The 23353-nt window shown below is 34.2% G+C and overlaps 1 protein-coding gene across 1 annotated transcript; it reads right to left on the bottom strand.

Annotated features, from left to right (window-relative positions):
• Window positions 1–5743: 5743 nt before the first annotated feature.
• LOC128669545 (uncharacterized) lies at window positions 5744–8084 on the bottom strand. The gene is made up of 2 exons (XM_053744449.1): window positions 7951–8084; window positions 5744–7655 (listed from the first exon to the last, which is right to left on the bottom strand). Exon 2 carries the CDS (start codon window positions 7646–7648, stop codon window positions 5744–5746), a length of 1905 nt encoding a protein of 634 aa, XP_053600424.1. The 5' UTR covers window positions 7649–7655; window positions 7951–8084.
• Between the last annotated feature and the right edge of the window lie 15269 nt (window positions 8085–23353).

Genomic DNA, 23353 nt, shown 5'->3' with positions numbered 1-23353 from the left:
ATATTGTTTTTGAAATAAATGAATATGAATATATGAATAATATGAATATATTCGTTAGTACTGATCCATAATGATATTAAAGGAATTATATTTAAGTACCTAGCAGCCCGTCCCTGCTACGCTCGGTTAAAATAAGAACAAATTATTCTCTAAACCTTCCTCAGAAATTACACTATCTATTTAGAAAACTCGCATCAAAATCTATAGTGTAGTTTAAAGATCTAAACTTACATAGGGACAGACAAACAGCAGGACCTTTTTATCTTCGATTAGAAAAATGCCCTATGTAGTGATTTGTAATATACCAGATGTATATATAGATTGTGTGTGAAATGGAGAAGGCAATGGCAAACCACTTCATTATTAATGCCAAGAAAGTTGTTGTGTGTGTTTCATTCCACGTAATGACCACGACCCTCAGCCATGAGGAAAACGTCTATGAAAATGAAGTTAGAGATATCTAGTTATAGAGACTGTTTTATACTATGTAATAAATAGTATGGATGTTTTGTTAACAAACAACACTTTTTGATTGGAAAGTAAGATTGTATGAATTTGACACGTCTTCCTCGACGAATCACTGTAAAAAGACGAAAATAAATATTGTTAAAACAAAAATCTTCAGAATAGTACCGTTTGAGTTAAGTTCCATGAAAAGTTGATGGAAACCGTAATAGGAACACTTACTGCGCCGGAATTGAAATGTAGTCGTAATTGCAATAGATATACTTGTATATTTATATATAACAAAATGGCGCATGAGCTGTGAACATTGAAAGGTATTTAAATGTAAAGTCAGCATTTACTTTTCGCCTCACTGGCTCACGAGTGCATAGTCTCATTGCAACTAAACTGTGAATTTGGAAAAGGTACATTTATGAGCTCTGCACTCTGCCAAAGTAGCGTACAAATATAAAAAACTAAATTTATATTTTTTTAATATTATATGTGGCCGTTCAAATCAAATGGGACTAAGCTACACTTCTTTGTTGCCGTTATTCGAATACAAAACAACGACAATAATTTACCTACATTTACAAATAAATATTTTTGATTGATTGATTTAATTGATTGATTAGTAAGTTAACCAGTCGTGGGCCCTTAGTACAGTTGCAAGAAGAAAGGAAAATATACCTTCTTTTCCTTTCTTTTTCTGCTGGAAATATAAGGATCAAGATAAGGATCTAAGGAGCCTTAGAGATGGCAGTTGGTGAGAATTGGTACAGTCGACCGCATGTAAAGTTACCCTGCACGGCCCTGTATACGGCGGTAAGCTTAGCATGCGGTTGACTGTACAAGGCCGAAGATATTGAATCACTGTATTATAAGCGTTGACTTATCAACTTACTTCTGTAATCCATGATAAGAGGGAAAAAAAAGTACTTTTCCTGTCACTTCATAAAACAATGAATTCCTGTGTTATTCTTTGTTTCGTGCTCGGTTCAGTTGCATTTTGAAGATATTAAACGATCTAGTATTTTTTACATATTTAAACAACAAAATATAGACAAGAAAATTTGGGCTACTGATTTGTGTTTTTTTATCGGTTTGCTGGCATTCTCATTTGCCGACTATGCTATAAAAAACCAATAGCAAATACACAAACATTTTAAAGATATTTTTATAAAATAAATATTAATATAATTATTTATACTGATAGAAAAGTAATTGATTTTTAATTTGAGAAATTCTGCAAGTTTATTTCCTCACATTTCTATAAACAACCAATGTTTCCCGTCATTGTCCCATTTTATTTGCTTTGCAATACAAACATTGGAAGCCCCTTGAACGTTATTATCGACATCCTTCGCTTAATGAAAAAGACTTCCTACAAAGGAAGCCGTTAATATTTATTTCTAAACTTCAATATAAAATATCAGGAAATTTAGAAGTGAATGCTCGGTGTATTTGATAAAAATGTGGCCAGTATTTTTTATTCGATATCGGTTTTAGTTTCCATGACATTGCATTGATACATAATAAACACAAAGGAATGGTGCACCAAGGATTAGCTCCCAATGAGGTTACTCCTCAACTATTTACTGGACGGACATGATATTTTTATCGAAGTTAATAACCAAGAGGTTTGCTGATTTTTCACTCTGTGTCTATAAGCCACACCACGTCTGAGTGTCTCCGGTAAACGGCCGCAATGGAGGATTCCATTGAATTAAACTTTTCTTACGAACCGGTCAATAAAGCCCTTTTCTTATACCACATATCAGCAACATACAAGTATACAACTGAACATGTTTCTGCTTCTACCACGGTCAGTGACCGTTTACATCCTTCTCTCGTCTAAGCATTTTTCCAGTTCGTTCCTCGGCCATTGAGCATCGGAGCCCAGGGTGCGCCTTCCTACTTTCTCCTCTTCATTTCGCACGGTCGTCGGCATCCCTAGTTATCTGCCCATTGGCACGCATATCATCAATAACAACATCAAGCCAGCACTTCTTGGGTTTGCCTCTCTTGCCAGCTTATAGAACACTACATGCTGCCCGGGGCTTCGCTCCCGTGGGAAATGTGAGACAAAATATAGCCTATAGCAATCTTGGACAATGTACCTTTCTAATAGCGAAAGATTTTTTAAATCGGTCCGGTGGTTTCGGAGTTTACCCGCCTCAAACATACAAATTCACAAACGCTTACCTCTTTATAATATTAGTATAGATGGAAAGAAAATCTTGCGTAAACAAAGCTAAGGGACACGGCTAGAACAACAAAGGCAGAACACTGAGTAAGTACGTTGCTATCTCAATGTGGTTGCGGTTGTGACGTCACATGGTGACCACGCTTGACGGCAAGTGTAGGTAGATGAAAATGTGTGGTGTTTCGAATGTATGTGTACAGTCACGTGCAATATATGTTACTCAATACCTATTATTACCAACTAGAGTTTTAAAAAAATACAATAAAATACTAATAAATCCAATTTTGAACCTTTTTTATACCATGATTTAATTCAGTTTTTCGCGCTCACGAATTGTATATTACTTTTATTTTAGCAACTATATATGTATGTATACAGATATAATATCAAAGGTAATTCCTATTATGCTAAAATATGGGTCGTATTTCAATTGGTCATGCCACAAGGAATGGCAGTATTTCACGTGTAAATGGATATAAGACTTCAGGACCGACCGCTTGCGTGAAAGATCGTTTTGTTTCAAGTGATAGGAATTTCACGATAATAACTTCTTGCCTTAGCTTTTGCTTTACATTGAATCATTTAAAATAATTTATTGACTGGAAGAAATCCCTTTCTGGGATAAGTCCGCCTTTGTATGCGTCTTTTTATTATATTGCTTTCTTTGTATGCGTTTTCTTTGTCCAATAAAAGGTTAACAAACTTCTTTTTTTTTTGCAAAAATATCATTTTCAACGTCAGCTTTTACGGTCCACCATCATGATTTGCTTATTACGTGTGTAATTTCATGACCTGTTCAGGTTTGAGGAGTTTCCTCATACATACTTTTTCTTAGTTGTCACTCTTGACAGTCGTGGAGGTGATGGACCTGGCATAAGATCTTCTGTGCTGCCAGTCTCCTGGGCGAGGGTTGCTATTTTCACAATAGCTCTCAACTTCCGCCTATTGCTTTCATTTCTGGAGGACTAAAGGAAATTGTATCATTGTTCATACATGCCATACATAATAAATTAAGTCAAAGGTAATAAAATTAGAATTGTAGGTTTTGTATGTGTTGTATCCGCTCGAAAATAGAATCATTATCGTGGTCTTGTACGAGGCCACTTAAGGAATAAGAAGCCTTGACAGCTGATAAGCAATAACAATTTTCCCAATGATGGTTAACGTTATGTTGGATTAGAGATCACAAACACGCGCTAAGCGAGATGGAAAATCTAGGGATACCGTAAATCCGGAAAGAAAATATTTCTTGGTTGGTAAAATTAATTTGATGTTGCAGCAACCAAGAAATATAAAATTGTATTGGTTAATAAAATTATATAGGTACGTAAATGTTAATAATATACCGCTATCGCTTTTAACTTAGTTCCTGACCATCTGTATTGAATGCTGTCGGAAGTGTGGTGTACAATGCTCTTACAACTGTAGACAATGCGGCCACGATCTGACCACACCTGGGCACCGAGCTTCATACACAATTGTCCCAATTTTTTTGGTATAAATTAGTAGCTGCGCCATCTTGACAATCTTGGGAAATAAAGTTATTTTTTTATAAATTTATTCGAAATTGGTTTTTTATTTACAGCACCTAATGAAAAGTAATTTTAATTTCAGATGTCAACTTAGAAAGTGATATATTCAAAGATTACGTGTATATGATTACGTGTATATTTTAAGCGCATTGTCAGTTTATTTCTCAATATATAATATATTAATACTACTTTTTTCCCCACTTCTCACGATTTTCGTCATACTTAGCTCGCACTATGTCATATGTCATGCTCATAATAATTAATAGTCTGCATATTAACAACATATTTTACGCCCTATCAAAGTGCAACAGTGAGCTGTGTACATCAACTAGTATTTATGTCAACTCACCTATTTTTCAGAAATACATTATTTGAATAATTTGTTTGATTAACAGATAGACAGATAGATAGACAACTCTTAAGTTTACGGGTCATTCTCAAAACTGCGACACGATTGAAAAAAAAAATCTTACACTGATTTATGTCACTTTATTCATGAGAATCATTAATATAGACCTATAAACAGTATTTTAAAAATGGTAACCGAGCATGAGATATAATAGGTATTGAGAAAATTTAAAAATTAGAAAATGCATGTCCATGGTGCCGAACTGTAACCACGGAGCTTCGCATGGAGTAGATTTTTGTCCACGGAGTAAACTTGTGACTGACGATATTGACGAATAAATGAAAAAAATACAAACATTTTGGAATAATAAACATTTAATATTACTAGAAAAAATAGTAACATTATTCAGGAACATAACTGAGATCAAGTTTCTTTCACAAATCACAATAAAACTTATAAAAACCTTTGGAGAAACAGTAATATTTTTAAAGAACACAACTAAGATAAAGTTTCTTTCAAAAATCTCAATAAAACCTATTAAAAGCTTTGGAAATACAGTAATATTATTTAGGAACTTAACTAAGATCAAGTTTCTTTCAAAATCTCAATAAAACTTATAAATATCTTTGGAAAAACAGTAACATAATACTATAACTGAGGTCAAGTTTCTTAAAAAATCACAAAAAAAGTTATAAAAAAAATTGCTTTAACAAGTAATTAAAAAATATTATCGTAATCATCATCATCATCAAAGAAATTTTTATATTTATTATTATTTTTTCCAGAAGGCACATCTTTAGGCATTTCAGTATTTATATTTGCATTATCTATCATGACATCACTATTATTATTAGAAATATCTTTCAAAACCGACTCTTCATACTCGCTGTCGCTATCATTTGTGAAAAACTTTGTGATTCGGTGCTTAAAAGCCATTTTTTTTCGAGAAATGCTTCCAACTTGTTCTACATCTTCGCTATCACTACTATTAATCATATCAAACATTATTCGGCGTCTAGGTCCCTTGTAAATCTCAGGTTCTTCCATTTGCCCTATGAATTGTAACATCTGATCATCATCATCTAAATTTTTTGGAATGTCTGTATCTTTTTGGTATACATATTTTCCGATACCGTAGCGTTGGCAATCTTTCTCACATTTAAGACAGCTTAGTCTTCGCAAATAAATTGTATTTGGTTCAGAAATGTTCCACTAAATTTGATGGACACGCATTGTGTTTTTTATCGTTTTTAGCTCTGGTATTTTAGACAAAAGTTCATCGGCAACGCTAATTTCTTCTTCTTTTACTAAAAATACGTCTACTTTTGTTTCTACTGCAGTGAGGGTTTTGTATAATGCCTCTAGATCTTTAATATCTTTTCCGAGAGCAACATGACGATCAGCCGTCCTTTTCACATAAGCACCTATCCCATCTGGGGCACCCTTTCCATGCCCCGCTTCATGGAAATGCCAGCTAGCTTTTTGCAAGCTGTAGTGTTCTACTAAATGATTTGCAAATAAATAGAACATTTTTTTATTACGGTACTGGGTAGATGGACTGTCTGTTAGGATGTGCAAAATATTTATTGGAGTAAATACTAAAAGGCGAGATAATATTCCTTTGAGATGAGCAAATACTGCACATGCATCATGCCTAAGGGATTCGGACAAACTGCAGAACGATTTTGCTACAATATCACCAGTTGTAGGTGATTTATGGTAAGTCACAACTGTGTGTAAAGTAATTTGCTGGCGAGAAGCGCCAAAATGCACAGACTGTATCTCTTTACTATATTTACACATGTAATTCTCTGAAAAGTCCATGTGAATGAGAACTTCCCCATCTTGGAGTTGTTTTCTCAAATCAGACATTGTTTTTGCTTGCTGATTCCATGCATGTTTGTGTTGTAAAAATTTTGGCAACAAATTTATCATTTCAGTAATAAGTTTTACTTTCGTTGTGGATATATCTTTTTTTATTGTTCTAGAAACTTTTTTTGCAACTCCTGAGATGATCCGTTGCTCGCTGACCTTAGTCCACTTTTTATAAGAAATGAGGCCATCTTCGAAGGTATTTAATGCGGGAACTTTATGACAGCAAATTGGACAATTTCTCATCATGCATTCATCATTATCTGTCGAACATGTTACACTTTTTGCAATGTCATTTGAAGTTTTCTCGCGAATCAACTTAGAAATATGTAACTTGTCAATTATAAACTGAAAATTCTCATGAGTACTGCACAAACATGTTTCTCTTTTAGATATATTTGGTTCTAGAATCCAAAATGGTTTGAGACGGCAAAAAGTTGGGTAATTAATCTTATAAGGATGACCAAGAGATATGAACTTTTCAAAGAGATTACGTAAAGTATCTGATAGTAGGCGTCTTTGTTTTTTTACTTGATTGCGGGTAATGGTATCTTTCTTTCCGGGCATTATTCTGCTATTTTCATCAGATTCCAAAAACTTCAATACATCTTTCTTTCTCATGGCAGTTGTAACTTTAGATCGATCCACAATTCTAGCTCTTGATGGTAATATTTCTTTATCCCTTTGCGAAATTCTTACAGCATTTCGAGATTTCTGAACCCTAAGTGTATTAAGTTTAATCTGTAACTTTTTGATGGTTTTTTGTTGGTTTTCAATAACACGCTTTAGTAGACTATAGTTACGCTTTTTGAGTCTTTCTCCAACAACTTTCTGACGGGTGCTAGTTGAAGATGCCGGTGATGAACAGCCTGAAATCTGTGATGGACACTCTAGCGAATGATCCAAATTATGAACGTTTCCTTGCAAAGATTCGTCATCTGTAGTTGGAGGTGAATTTTCAGCTGCAACTCTCATTGCACTTTCTTGTCTTTTCTTTACTTGTTGTTTAGCTCTGTACTCTTTTCTCCAAATAGCTCGTTGCTTTCTTTGTTCTCTTGGTGTCATATTCTCAATAGTCTTGACTTTTTGTTCAGCCTTCCTTTTCTGCCACCTTTCTCTTTCTTTTGCTTTAGCTGCTTCGTATGCTACGGGATCAGACTTGATTTTATCTCTTCGCCGTTGCTCACACTCTTTCTTTTTTCGTTTGCGCTCCTCTTTTTTTCTTTCTGACTGAGTTCCCGCCATTTTAATACTGCTGACAAAAATTATATTTGTCTAATATTGCCTTTTTGTAAAACAATATTAATACGGTTTACATATACATATAAATTTAAATAAACAAGCTACCAACGTCTCCATTCCATGGACATTCCTCCCACTCCGTGGATAAGTTGTGACCATGGCGTAGAAGTCCATGGAGCGTAGATTTTTGAACGTTTACCCGAGTGACACAAAATTCTTTTACATTTGGAGGTTAGACAGCAGTAATTCATTAAGATGTTCAATTAGAGAATATATTTTCATTATGAATCTATAGGAATACTTACGTATTACTTCTTAGGAATAATCCACGGAGTTGTTCATTTATGCTTTCTAATTTTAAGTCTTTTGAAATGTAATCCTCAAAAATATACTAAGCACTACAGGTGATGCACTGACACTATTTCTGTCAAAGCGATAGTTAATAAGTTGCCACTTTAAGAACAAAAATAGCCCAAATATTGTAATATGATTTTTTTATAAACATTTGATAGTTGAAGAACATAGCGTTCATGGAGTGGTAAAAAAACTTGCCGGTGAGATTAAAGCCGAAACTTAGGTACAATAATAGGTAATATTAAAGCAAAAGTTATGTAACAGCAATCCCTAACCTTTTAGCATATGATTATAATAGATAAAATACCACGTTTTTTTGAGAGAACATGCCTAAAAAAAATGTTTTGATTATAAACTCGTAGTTGTGACAAGGCATGGAGCGGAGTTTTCACCTATTTAAAAATTAATAAAAAATTCTATATAATAATTATAGCTATTTTGTAAATAGGCACTTTTAAAATAAGTATGTAGGTTAGCATTAAATCTAAAACTAATACAACAAAGTAAAAACTTTAGTCGTAAAACATGTGTGACAGTTTTGCTGCTCAATTTTGAGAATGGCCCTTACTTGTTTCTCTTTCCACCCAAAGGTTGGCTGGAAGAAATTGGCTGCATTAGCGATAAGACCACCTTTGAACTCATTTTTGAATGTTTGAATATTTTGTTGTAACATATCTCCTTTGTGAATCGTGCAATAAAGAGTTTATCTTTTATCTATGGAGTCTATCTGTTCATCAAACAGTAAACTTAATAAGCAGTGAACTTAAGAGTTTGAATGAAAAACAAAATTTGCTCGAAGGAAGTGAAAGTTACACTCTTTCGAGCATATTGCACGTCTTTTTATACATGTAGCCTATGGGCTACATACACGCAAAAATCATACAGCGCTCTCCGCGTCCAATATAACAATGCATTTAGGGTGCTGATGGGGTTGCCTAGATTCTGTAGTGCATCAGGGATGTTTGCAGAAGCGAAAGTAGATTGCTTCTACGCTACAATGCGTGAAGCGGTGTGCATCCCTGGTGCGCAGGATGCGGGCCAGCACCAACAGCATCCTGAGTATGGTGGCCAGCAGAATGGACTGTGTGTACATCGGTCGCTGTTGCGCAGTCTCACACGGAACTGGGCAGCAGTGACTGATGGATGTTTTATTTGTAGTTACTAACAATAGGTTAAGGTTTGATTGTTACTAACAAAAATGGACTTATGGTCTGAATAAACAAAATTTTATTTATTTATTTATTTAATAGCATTAAATAAATTAAATAGACAAAAAATATAATAATAAAATAAAAAGATAAAAATTCAGACAAGAGTAAATGTTATTGTTATAGAACAATAAATAGATATATACTTAATAGATTAAAGAAACCTCATGATAATGAGAATGAGATGGATTTTGCGAATTTCAGCCGGCAATTGCATTCCATAAACAGACTGAGAGCTCTGGCCACATCAGGCCGACATACGGTAAATCAGGGCCGCTCACGTCGCCCCTATTTCGTCACTCGTGCGACGAAGCCTTTTGTTGGGTGCTATATTAATAACAGCTGGTTTATAATGGATTTTGATCATACTTATTTCACTATTGCACCACTAAACGAATCTTGATGTAAATTGTCACGGAGATAAACAGAATTTATTATCAAGGAGATAAAGCCTACCACATTGAAAATGTACGGTGTGCGTCAGCGTGCGATAGATTTTCATTCAATAAGTAATGGCAGTAGTCACCACGCGGACGTAGATGCGGGAAAAAGCACAGGGCTACTGGTATCAAACAGAATATTGCTTGTTTTGATGTACCCGAGACATCAAAACAAGCAACTTTTATTGTATGACATTTCGTGATTCGTTTTTTTTTTTTTTCAATTAAAAAAAAATTAATTTAATTTGCGATTCTACACATCTTAACTCTATGTAATGGCCAAACAACACGAGACAGTACAGTAGCGTTATGTAGCGGAATCGAACATAGAGTTAACGTTTTATAGAAACGACATTAAAACTGGAAAAAGGATTTTTTTTGGATTTATTACGTTTAGACAAAAGTTGTAGCCTTTAGAAGGTTATGCGTTAGATACCAGTACCCTGTATATAGTGGCTTAAATGCATTAAGTACATACAGCTTAAAATGGCCTAGTGGAATCTGTGCCGAGATACGGAATCATTTTTTGGGGGTAATTAAACTGATAAAGATGTGCTGTTTAAGATGCAAAAGCGATGTATTCGAGCAATGTTTAGTATAAAGAGTATAGACAGATATAAAACATATTTTAAACAATACAATATTCTAACACTTCTGTCGCTTTATATAATTGAAGTAGATATATTTGTTAGAAGCAATATCCATTTGTTTCAACGTTTATATCAAGTTGTAGAGGGAAATAGAAGTGGTGGTGACAGGCTTTGTCTGCATCCTTCTAAAACGGTTCTTCTCAAGAATAGTATTGTTTGCATGGCACCTAAAATCTATTATAAAATTTCCAGATAGTATATTAGATCTTAACTTGAGTTTGTTTAAGAAAAATACTAAAACATGTTTGGCAATTGTTATCATAAAATAAACGATTTTACGACGGATAAAATATAGACTTATGGCCATTTAAATAAATCATTTTTTTTATTTGAGATTGTATAGCAGCGACTGTAACTATATTAGTACACCATCATATGGTGAGGCATGTTGATTCTAAGTGTTTAACCTTTTCATTACATCACATATTAAAACAATTTACCTACACTAAGTCTATTGACTTCCAAAGCACAAGTGAAGAAGAATCGCCGTAACTAACTTCACCGCAGCCTTTTCTCCGAAGACGTCAATTAACAAATGTAGGTTATAAATAACATTCATTATTCTGAGGGTATTACCGGTTTCTTCGTCAGAGTCCAATGACCTTTAGGGTACTATAATATACTTATCTGTTTTACACAGCAAAAAAAAACACTAAAAACTATTCAGTGAGTTTAAAGCCACATAAGTCAGCAATAACGAGCATGTCCGTATTTAATCCGAGCTTAGCACACAATGCCACGATATTAAGTTCCGCTTTGCAACGATGAAAAAATATAAAGGCTGCCTTTGATGGGTATCTCAATATCTGTAACGTTGATCCGGACATGTGACGTCACACAATAGACAGTGGGAGAGAATATCGCTTTTTTTCTAACGTTGAAGATGAACTAGATAATATGCCTGCTTATTTAGATACTACATAATGTGGAAGGATGTTTGATAGGTGTCCTTTCACGTCAAAACGACGCTTTAATAGTATATAGCAATAGTTAGGCTGGAGAGTAACATATATATATATAACAGGGCTACTATTTGCCGTTCTCATTTTGTGTACTTGGACACATTCGGGGTTGTGACGCTGCAAAACTTGGGTTCGGCGTAAAAACATATCTATCTTTAATTTTTTGAGGTGAGGAGGTCACCTCAAAAAATTAAAGACCGGCACTTGCTAGCCTGATGAAAATATTTCCTTGGCTATAATGTCCTTTATCGCCTTGTACAATATCGACGGGAAAATTCGGGTACAGTTATCCTATTCCATACTGCACACCACTTGTGAGTGTCATCAGAAATGCAACTGTTTTTTCAAACGACACAATTTATAGCTACTGCGGTTCAAAATCTTTTGAACCGCAGTAGCGAAGGTAATGATTTTAAAGGTATCGGTAATCAAAATCAAAAGGTATCCTACCTTTAAAAACATTTTTCTAAAGAGAATAAATTAAATGTTATCGGAAACGATTCATTTCTAATTTATTTACAGTTAAGAGCTTTTCAATGCTATAACTTAGTATTCAAAAGTTCTTTTCATAACAAGGGGAAAGTTTTGAAAAGGAAATGAACGTTTGACGTTTTTCAGTGGACCGTTTCAGTAAGTTCTTAAAACAATGTCTTTGCTATTTATTTATTTTAATGTATAAGAAGACAATTGACATTGGATCGTATTGTACCTAGGCACATGAGTAAGGAGTCGGCAGAGAAGCTAAGCTTCCGATGAGGCGTCTGAAATGGTTACCTCTTTTAATAGGGTTGGCAAAGGAGATTTCGATAAAATACACAAAACATTTATTTGATTTACACTTCCATAAAAAAAAATTAAATAATGGGCAAGACTAATGTTATCTGTTGTGTTTTCAACATATAGGTAGTCAGGTACTTTCAAAGGCTTGCGTGAGGATGTAGATACAACATAACTTGTTGCTATATATCATATACACACACCCATACATATGACAGTTTTAAGAATGTTTATTACTCTATCTAATAATTTCGATGGATGGATTTCGATAAAATTTGATGCACAGGTAGACTTTACCGGGTTTATCAAAACAAGGTTTATTATTATCATAAAGGCGAGTATATAACAAATTGCAAGTGACAGTGCATTTTAAATAATAAACAAAACATAAACAAACCACCAATAACAATACCCCAAGAAACCGAACAAATACATTACAAATTCTCATAACCTTATAACCGAAGCAATTTTAAGCGTTGCACCAAACTTTACTAATATCGAGTTTACACAAAATAATGGGTGCGCAAGATTCGGAACAAAAGCCACAAATCGCTAAAACGTGGGACGGAACTCGTTACAATGGCAGCGCTAAGCCGCCGTGGAAACAATAAAATAGACGCGACAGTTAAGCACTTAACGTGTGGCCACGAAACCAGCGAGCGGCACTTTACCAACGACGAATAGTAAATGGAGTATTCGTACTACTAGTTACTAGCTGGATTCGTTTTGTTTTTTCATTTGCACTCACCGCAAACATTTTATTCTCTTTCTGTATAATTTCTTGATTATCTGGTAGATAAAGCTTTAAGTCCAGTTTTACATGTTTTTTAGGTATTTTCTCCAAGTCTTTACCGCCGCCAGGGACAAAAAAAAATACATTATTGACGTTATTGTGTAATAAGGCCATATCTGTTCATATATCTGTGAATAAAACAATATATTTGTGTTGACGATTATCTTGAATGTTGACATGTTTTTGTAAACATCAATATTTAAAAAAACTCTTTAGTTACTGAGTGACTGACTGACTGATAGACAACGTACAAACGAAACTTCTGGGCGTAGGTAGCTGAAATTTGGCATTTGTGCTTCACTACACTCCCCGGGGAACCTACACCCCGGGGAGTGTAGTGGAGCAAAATCCCTTCTGGATTTTCTGAAATTCCCACGGGAAACGGATTTTTACTCACATACAAAGTTGTGGGCAAAGGCTAGTGGTTTTATAAACGCTTATTTCGTGGCCCGTGAGGGTTGCGTAGGTAATGAAAAAAGTAGCCTCGTTTCGGCCCAAGCGAGTAATGGCGGTATTGCTGTTTCACACTTCTTCGCTTACGAAACAAAAAACTTTTCTAACTGAAACAGATCGGTTTTGGGGATAAATGTAACAATACAAACAGACTATTGATATTTGTATTCAACGGCATTGTCCGGAGACAGTGAGAATCACTGTAATTAAACTTTAATTCTAATTATTACCAAATCAGCGTCTTTCTATAAGCTCATATGTTTAAAAATCTAAAAATTATATTCAACTTTTATATCAGATATGTCATAAAATTTTAACTATTTAAAAGTCCTTTTGGACATTGCATTACCTCGTATTACTTAAATACAAACAAAAAATAATAACGTTATTAATTCATCAAAATTATCAACTCAAGTAACATTCATAAAATAAAATGTATTTAATTAACCAAACAAATATTGGAAATGCTATAAGCCAACTTGTGATAAATTGTAATGTATGTTAGTCTTTTGTAGGCAAAATGACTGATAATCCTAAAACTTCATCGCCAAATCGTGCTTTGCTGTCATCAGATTAGCTATTCGCTTTGTGAGAGCACTCCAAATATTGCCTCTGCGCGCCTCAATCAGAATAGGCTAGTTACCATTGGCTGCTATCAAGTGAAATAAGACACTTTTTTCCATTTTTTATGAGGCTTGTATATCGGTGAGTGAAGGTGACATCACATTTTCTTGTAGCCAAAAAAATGTTCCAAATAAGTAGTTTGACGACCTCCGTGGCCTAAAGGTCATCATGCCGGACTGTTACACAGGAGACCTCAGGTACAATACCCGGTCAGGTGGTAGATGAGATATACAAGATGGAAAATGAGAGTATTTATCTTTATATATTTGTATATTTATATTATATTATAAAATATAGTTTCGTTGAGTTACGATCGAATTTTGTGCTTTTGCGCGAAACACACATGTGCAAAAGACAATTGCGCGAAAGGATTTTCGCGCAAAACATTTTACGCAAGTGTCCTGACACGGCATCAGATAGATTATTCCGCCGGATTTCAGTAAACACATTATCTTTGACCGCTTTCGATGACCACAGAGCCTACAATCACCACAGAGCCTATTGGTTTAGATAAGAAAACATTCCTTTTGTCATTTAGATTAGGTAGTTTAAATGTTTTGTTAGAAGTAGGTACTGTGTTTTATATAAAAGGCAAACTAGGACCGGATTACATACAGAATGGTAAGTTGTCACCGTTACCCTGAAATACTAAGGGACATCACAAATCAGATATTGAAGTGAAAACTTCTTCAGCGGCGTTGTGCACTTTTTGTGATGGGTAAAAAAATGTTAAACTCGCGTCAGGACACGTGACCCTGATCGAAACTTCGTAAGATCTCAAAAATGCACAACGTTAATGTTCAAGTTTTCACTTCTGATGACACTTTCGGAGTGCAACCCGGTTTTTTTTTATTATTAAATGTTTTATTGTAGAAACTCACTTGTTGCGCCAGCTCGGTCGATCCTGAATTGTCATTTCAACTGGGCCTGTTTCAAGTCCTATCCGAGGTTTATTGCTAGCGCTGTAGTTAGATTTTATCTAAATCGGGCATTATATAATAGCATTATTTACAAAAAGGGCATCTCATATGATTTTTACGAACGCCGCAATTTTATCTGGACTATGTACGCATGAACACCGATGAACTCAAAAGCTGTTGAAGTGAATGTTTCCTAACGATTAATAATTTTTAGTTTCTCAAAAATAAGTGGTCTATGAATATCACTTTAACGTATTGTCAATCTTTCTTAAAATTATATTAAATTGAAATTAAAAAACTATCTAATTTAAAAACAACTTATAAATTAAAAATATCTAAAGAAGGCAAGTTGTATAGTTTTTTGTTTCAATCAATATAATTTTGTGTATCTTTCTTTTAAATATTATCTCTCGGGTACAAATTATTATAGCGATAAGGCCGCCATTCTACATCAATCTTTTCGCATTTGTATTTGTTTATAATTTATTATTTGTATTTGTTTATAGTTGATTATTATGTAATCATTTGATTTGAACCAATCATATTTGACATTAACTCATAATTATAATTATTATCACTAATCAAATTAAGTTCGATGATTAATTGAAAAGCCAGTAAAATAGCGGTGAATTTATACAATTAAAAAGCAGGTTGAATTTCACATATTTTGCAGAGAGGGTGACATGTGAACGGCGCGGCGCGTGATAAACGAGTCGACTGCTGTAGCAGAAATATGCCGAGTGGCGATGCAAATGGATTCTGATGCGCTTCTGAAACTAATGCTGTACAATACCTAGATGTGTATATCTATCATCATGATCATCAATAGCCATTTAAATGTCCCCACTGCTGGGGCACAGGCCTTCCTTACGGATGGATAAGGAGCTTGGGCGATGACCCATCACGCGGGCCCATTGCGGATTTGCGGGTTTTAACGACCGCATATACAATCGGGACCAACGGCTTTACGCGCTTTCCGACGCACGTCGACGTGCGACGACGACGACGCACGACGACGGAGCTTGAGATAAATTTGATCACCTATCCAGTGACCGACCATTGTGAGAGTGTCTTAACTGTCACTAACACAGGCCGAGCGTGCTGACCACAGCGCTCTTGAGTTGTATATAATTTTGACTATGTAAGTAGGTACATTATGTACTTTGATATATTATTAGAAAAAAAAATTGTAAGAAACAATAATGGTAAGCCCTTCTGGCATGATTGGGACCAACACTGTTCAAATGAGTTTCTTTCGGCATTTCTTCTCAGCAGTGGTCGTTCAGTTTGTACTCGTAGCTTGTGAGAAATAACTATTTAATATAAAAATTAACATCGCCTGTGAAGGTCTAATTTCTGAATAAATGATTTGAATTTTGAATTTATATCATATTCGCACTCGATACAAACTATACTTTGTCGCTGACTACATGGTTTTCGGCTACATATTGATTTGACTAATATTACGACTTTGTCGCGCTTCGTTTGTGTGCCCTGTCATTTATTTCGCGTTCATTAAGTACATAACTTGTTCATAACTTGTTTTTTGTCTATATCTCAGGCCCTAAGTAACATACCGCGATGAAACCTGTTCATAATTTAGTGATTGGTCCAAAATGCCTAACGACCCATAAAAAAACATATCCGGGAAATAAACAAAATATTTTCAATTTAAATTTCGATTGAACTCATTTTTTTTTTCCACTTCTAGATGCTTTAGATCCGTGGCTGAATGTGCACCAAATTTATGCCTCTCATAATATGTCTATTAAAAAAGCACGAAAAAGCACTTGCGTAATTTTTGTGACATTCGATATTCCGATTTTTATATTTTAATTTAACGGTAAAATAAGTTTTTACCAAAATTTAATTACTGTCATCAGAAAGACGTTATTATGATCAAGACGTGTCAAAAAAGTCGTGTCCAGGCAGTAAATCGCTGAGGAGTTTCCACATTGGAAGCCGAACCTGGATGCACCACCGAGTCGAGGTTATTATAATGACGAATTATTGTGGAAACTAGCGAAGTTGAAGATTTCAACTCTGTTAAAATTTTGTTGTGTCTGACCAAGAGGAAGTAGTTTAAATTTATCTTGCAAGATATGATTATGGACAGAGAGACGGGACAGGTGTAACTAAATAAATATTATATATAATATAAGGTTTGAAAATAACAATGGAATCAATCAAATCGCGTTTAAAATACATAGCTTGGCTAGATTGCTTCAAAGTACATAAACATTATATCCCAAGTTATTACAATATTTGTATATTGTAATTGCGAAAGTTTGTGATTTATTTTGTATATTTGTTAGTCTTTCACCTTAAATTTACTCGACGTATTGTTATGAAATTTGGTATAGGTACGTGTAGAATATAACCTGGAATAACACATAGGATACTTTTTATCCCGAAATTCCCACGGGAACTTAGCCCCTGTGCGCAGTTAGTATACTATAAAAGCAGATATTAGGTTACACGTAGCATAAGTATAGTTATTCACATGTATGCAAGTACGATAAAATTGTTCTTATTCTCTCCTTCGAACACGCTCAGAAGGAAATGTTCTAGAATTGAAAATTTAAAACCCTTGTTATCATTTTACAGCGCGTTCAAATAAAATTTCCTCGCTTCCGATTATTTCGCTATCATCGACATACCGAGGTATTGAATTGAAAGGGCCTTGACAGACAGCCAACGAAGTGATCCTATGAGGGTTCCGTTTTTTTGCTTTTGAGGATCGGAACTTCCCCCATGAGGCTGACATAGTCACACAAAGTGCACTGAAGCCTTGTTAAAAATTTTGAAGAAAAAATAAGGAACGGATCTCTAAAAAGATATATTATTTTTTGACTAGGTACCTAAGTCGAGACAGATATTTTTCACATTTTTTAAACATGGATATAGGTAGCTATACTTATCGCTTATGTAATTACAGAGTTAATCAAAAACAAATAAATAAATAAGAAAAATCAGACATAAAAATCATTTTATATCTACTGTGTTACCTATATAAAATTAATTTTTATTTCTCAAAATAATATTATGATTGGATGTAAGCCGTCTGAAATTAGATTTTAATCTTTTGAATATCTAATATATGAATTTCTTATTTGCTTCTAAAATAAATTTCAAACAAAAGTAAAATGTTCTAGAGCAGAAAAGTAAAATCTTTTTCTAATCAGATTTCTTCTGGCCAGTAACTTCAAATAAGCCAAGACAATCAGGCGCTTACAATCACGAATACTTATTTATAATTTTCTTGTCAATTTATTTGCAATCGAAGTGAAAACTCTGCTTATATAATACCTGTATATGTAAAGCGACATTTCAGCCACACCGGCTTTACAATCTTGGTGTATAATGTACTAAATAACGTAATAATTAATACATACACGGTTGATATAGCATGTCACTTTATTTATCCACTAGCTATTTGCGGAAATTTCCCACAGGAATAAGTAGTTATTTTTCCGAGATGAAAGGTATGTCCTTCTCAATAATTCAAACTACACGTGTGCAAATTTTCAAGAAGATTGGTCGAGTAGATAGAGCGTGAAGAGGTAACAAACAAACGCACTTACTTTCGAATTTATAATATTAGGATATCATCACGTTTTCAATATTCCAGCGATCTCCCAATGATATTGAGGCCAAATGTTTTATTCATCTAGGGTGGGGGTAGCAAAAAATACAATATTTTGACGTACCTACAGATGGAATTATTTTTCCATATTGATAATGTGGTACGCACAGATTCAGGGGATAAAATAATATGGCTTGTTTTATTAAAATTGTTACCGAAAATCTTTGTTTGAATATATCTATATATCATCTTCAATTTTATCATTATATTTATTTATGTAAATCTACATTAAATAATGATGCATGGATTTCTAGAAATAATGTTGATATCTTTCTAGGAAATTATATTTAGTTTTCTTCTTATCAATATCAGGAAGCGGTGTTAAGACGCCCGCCTGTGGATCAAAAGGTCCCAGATTCAAATCCTACTCGTGCCACATGAGTTTGTATACCAATCTGACTCATGTATAGTAGTTTTCATCGTCCACCACTTGCTTCCGGTGAAGGAAAACATCGTGAGGAAACTTGCACACTGGTTGATTCTTATTAACTTGTGTGTGAAATGGAGAAGGCAATGGCAAACCACTCCATTAATAATGCCAAGAAAGTTGTTGTGTGTGTTTCATTCCACGTAACAACCACGACCCTCAGTCATGAGGAAGGTCACGACTATGAAGAAGAATATCAGATACTGTTGTACGCTAGCTACGCCCCGGGGTTTCACTCCCGTGTATATAATATAATAGAATATTACCTGAAATAATACATAGCGTACTTTTACCCTATGTGTTATTCCAGATCATATTCTATTCGTGTACCAAATTTTATATCAGTCCGTCCTATAGATTAACATAACAGATTTAGGAGACTTGAGTAAAAGAGTAACAAACATAAACACATACATACAAACTTTCGCATTTATAACATTTGTTGGAAGTTGAATTTTTAATTTAATTATAAGGTTTTATCTCCATCAGCTTTTTTAAGGTTTTGATACATAAGGAACGTGGCTTTTGCACAAGATAATATATTATAATCAAGTAAGTATAGCACAGGTTTCAGTTAGCTTCACCGCTGAAAACAAGTGGTCAATCTTTTAATACCTACTGCAACTTATGAAACAGATTTATACGAATTCATAATTTCTTCTTTTGATAACAGTAAAGGTCATTTTGAAATATTTTGCGAATTATGACATACAGTTATTTTTTGGGATAAATGGCACTCCATGACCTTTTTCGTATTTCAAACTACATTTATCAAGCAAAGCTTTAAGATATTAAGACTAAATAGGTAACCAATAAATGTATGAACTATTTTGCTTTCACATTTATAATAATACGTTTCATTAATTACACGTCTATTACACGATAGTATGCAGCAACTAATTGGCCTAAATTAATATAATTTGTCTGCTATTACGACTCAAAAAGAAAAAAAAAACTAAATTCGCACCAGTTATGACTATCATTGCATCAACAACCACTGAAAACATCAATAACGCGTTTTGTTATTCCTGAACACCGCTCAAAGTTTTGAACTGCAGTAGGTACTAAAGTTTTCGAGCTAGCGTTAGGAATAGAAAATACTCGGTCTCGCGGGATTGTCTAAAGTGAAATGTAAACGGCAGGTTAAAGAGAATATACTGCAAAGGGGACGCTCGTGTACACCGCCGTTGGCTGGAGTTTGAATAAAATTCCACTTTTAGTTTAGACGTCGATTTCTAAAATGTCCCGTCATGTGTAAACAAAAGAAAATTACGTTGTTCTTCAGCTTCTAATTGTAAATGTAATTGTGAAATCAATGAATCACAGATTATCAGACATTATGGATCACAGAACAAAATAAAAGCGGCCAAGTGCGAGTCGGACTCGCCCATGAGGGGTTCCGTAACAGCAAGTAATTACAGACTAGATATCGTTCAAACCAATTTTGGGTGGAAGTTTACATAGTAATGTATATCATATATTTTTTGAGTTTTATCATTCTCTTATTTTAGATGTTAAAGGGGGGGGGCACTCACATTTTACAACTTGGAAGTGTCTCTCGCTCAAACTATTCAGTTTAGAAAAAAAAATATATTAGAAACCTCAACATCTTTTTTGAAGACTTATCTATAGAAACCCCACACGTATAGGTTTGATTAAAAAAAATTGAGTTTCAGTTCTAAGTAACACCTAAAATTTTGTTTTTCTATTTTCGTGTAAAATCTTAAGGCGGTTCACAGAATACATCTACTTATCAAGTTTCAACAGTATACTTCTTATAGTTTCGTAAAAAAGTGGCTGTGACATACGGACGGACAGACAGACATGACGAATGTAAAAAGGGTTCCGTTTTTGTCATTTGGCTACGAAACCCAAAAACGGTAAAAGTTTTTAACTATTCTATCACTAGGCTTTACAATGATTAAGGTAATTTTATATAACAGAATAACCTATATCTTGGATGTCGTATGAGGCGACTAAAGAACACACAGCCTTGGTAGATCTTAGGCAATAATAGCATTCCTAAGGAGAGTTTTCGTTAGACAAGTGGCCAGTTGTAAAATCACAGATGAATCTTCAGTTTGCTTTGCGCTAATCCCGGACTTCTCGAAGTCACAGTCCGAATGCTATCGGGAACCAAGTCCTTGGTATTTAGACTTCCCCTTCAATTAGTGCCTTTGATTAAGATAAATTAACTGCCACAGTATATATAAAAACAGTTATCAAACACCCAAGTCGTCAGGCTGACGTTGACTAAGCAAGAAGGCGTTATGAGCACATTCGGCCGAGGCACAAAGAGAAGCTTAATTTTGGTGACAAATAGGTCTCATCTGAAGTCCGCTACATTTTTATTCAAAATAAACGTGTGCTCTGTCTTGGGGCGAATACCCGAATGTATTATACGCTCAGCGGCACAGAACGTTAAAAGCCCTGTGTGGCTACCAATGGAACACGATACTCACTTTAATTAATTAAACGTTAAATATAGTTATTTCTTTAATAAATTTACATTAGTACGATTATCAATTCATCGAATTTCACAGTTGGGCAAGAAAATTCTAAGAATTTCATATTTAAATACAAAAAAACTTTATGGGCTTAGTTTTCAACGCCAAAATATGATAGGAGAATCATGCGCATGAACCACTTGTAAACGCTATGATATACGTTTTCTATGTAAACTGTTTCGTTATAGGACATATTCGTACGAGTATAATGATTTGGACCGATCGAAACAAATGCATATTGAGCTCCATCGAGACAAATGCAAATGGATTTTGTTTTGCTTTGTATGAATTTGTATGGCATCTACTAGTAATGCTACTGGTATTAGCTACATATGTATGTATAATTCACTTGATCATATCAACAGCATCCGATAATCAATTGTTAATACAACTATATTTATACAAAAGACGTTGTGTGGCCACAAGATTTTAATATAGGACGCTTTTTAGATCTAGTATTTTTCTTCGATTCTGATCAGACAATCGATATGAACTCACACATTACTCACCGAATTATCACCTACTTGTTATTCAATAGTAGTGCCCTGTTTAATACCCATTCATTTGGGCCCAGTCATTCGTCAGGGCAGCATTAAGACACCGTCTATTTGTGAAAGGGCGCACAAATGACGCATACCGCATATTTTATGCTCAAGATGCACGCTTTGTTTGTATGTTTAGTCAGAGGTTTGAAATCATTGTTTACATTTGATTTATGACGGTCGTTTTGCATCTCTGATTGAGCACATTGAATTTGTGTTTCGATGTTCGATATTATGTTAAAAAGATTTAGAAATTCGGAGCGCTTAGTAAGTCGTTAGCTATAGTTTTGATGTGACAAAGTTTTTTCTTTTTATTTTGCCGTTTTTTATGAGGCCGAATTTTCAAATTTTAATTTTGATTTTATGACGTCGCGTCATACCCCTTTGGAATGTTGTTGTTGCCTACCTACTGTCATGATTTTATAACGTTTAGTTGCCTTGTATGACACCTCGATAGAATAGGTAGTGGTCTTACTAGAGGACGTCGTCTCTACATCTACATCTAAACAGACAGATTTTTGTATTTGTAATATTAGTATGGATTTATAATTTATAATATTAATATGGAAGTATGGATATATGGATTCCCAATAAACAGTGTCAATAAAAATTGGACAATCCATAATATTTCATCACAAAATAATACACTCGCCACTTGAAACAAGTTACCGACCAATGAATGTCAAGACATACAAATCTAAACGAGTTCCAAAAAGAAAAGAAAATTACTAACACATTATTGATGGCACGAAACCATGCAATTTTACACAAATTTATTTCCAAGTCCATTAGGGCTCGCTTTGCGGCAAATGGCTTAATAATAGGGTAACACTAAAGACGTGTATTAGTGGGATAAACCGGGTTTTTCACTAAGCGACGGTCATTTAATGGCGACATTGTTTTAATGGCGTATAGCAGGTGAATAAAATGTAAATATAACCGGAAATGGGTTATATACGGCTAAAATAGTTTTTTTTTAGCGCATTTGGTAATTAATTACTCTTTCAATTATTTATTACATTGAGTAATTAATCATTATGTAATTATGTCCTATAAGTAAGATACGCATGAATGTTAAGGAATATAAAGACTTTGTTTCATTATATAGAAGTTAGTGCCATATATTATTTTATTATGTCTATAATAACTAACGCATTCGTGGATATATTGCGATAAAAAGTACTCAATGTCACACAGAAAAAAAATTGATTTTTTACTGGTGATAGAATTTTGGAAATCGGTCTCAGTTTCCAAAAATCCACCAACAAACTAACACACATTTTCTCTTTATAATGATAATGTAGATAGTATACATATAGGCCACCAAACATCTTTCCTCGATTTTATAAATACGTACGCAGTTTTTATTATTTTGGGCGTGTTTGTATGTTAAATGTATTCACCC

Source organism: Plodia interpunctella, chromosome 4 (assembly GCF_027563975.2).
Source record: "Plodia interpunctella isolate USDA-ARS_2022_Savannah chromosome 4, ilPloInte3.2, whole genome shotgun sequence".
Taxonomy (NCBI): Eukaryota; Metazoa; Arthropoda; class Insecta; order Lepidoptera; family Pyralidae; genus Plodia; species Plodia interpunctella.
The sequence above is the reverse complement of the archived record's forward strand: the minus strand, read 5'-3'. Positions and strand labels throughout refer to the sequence as shown.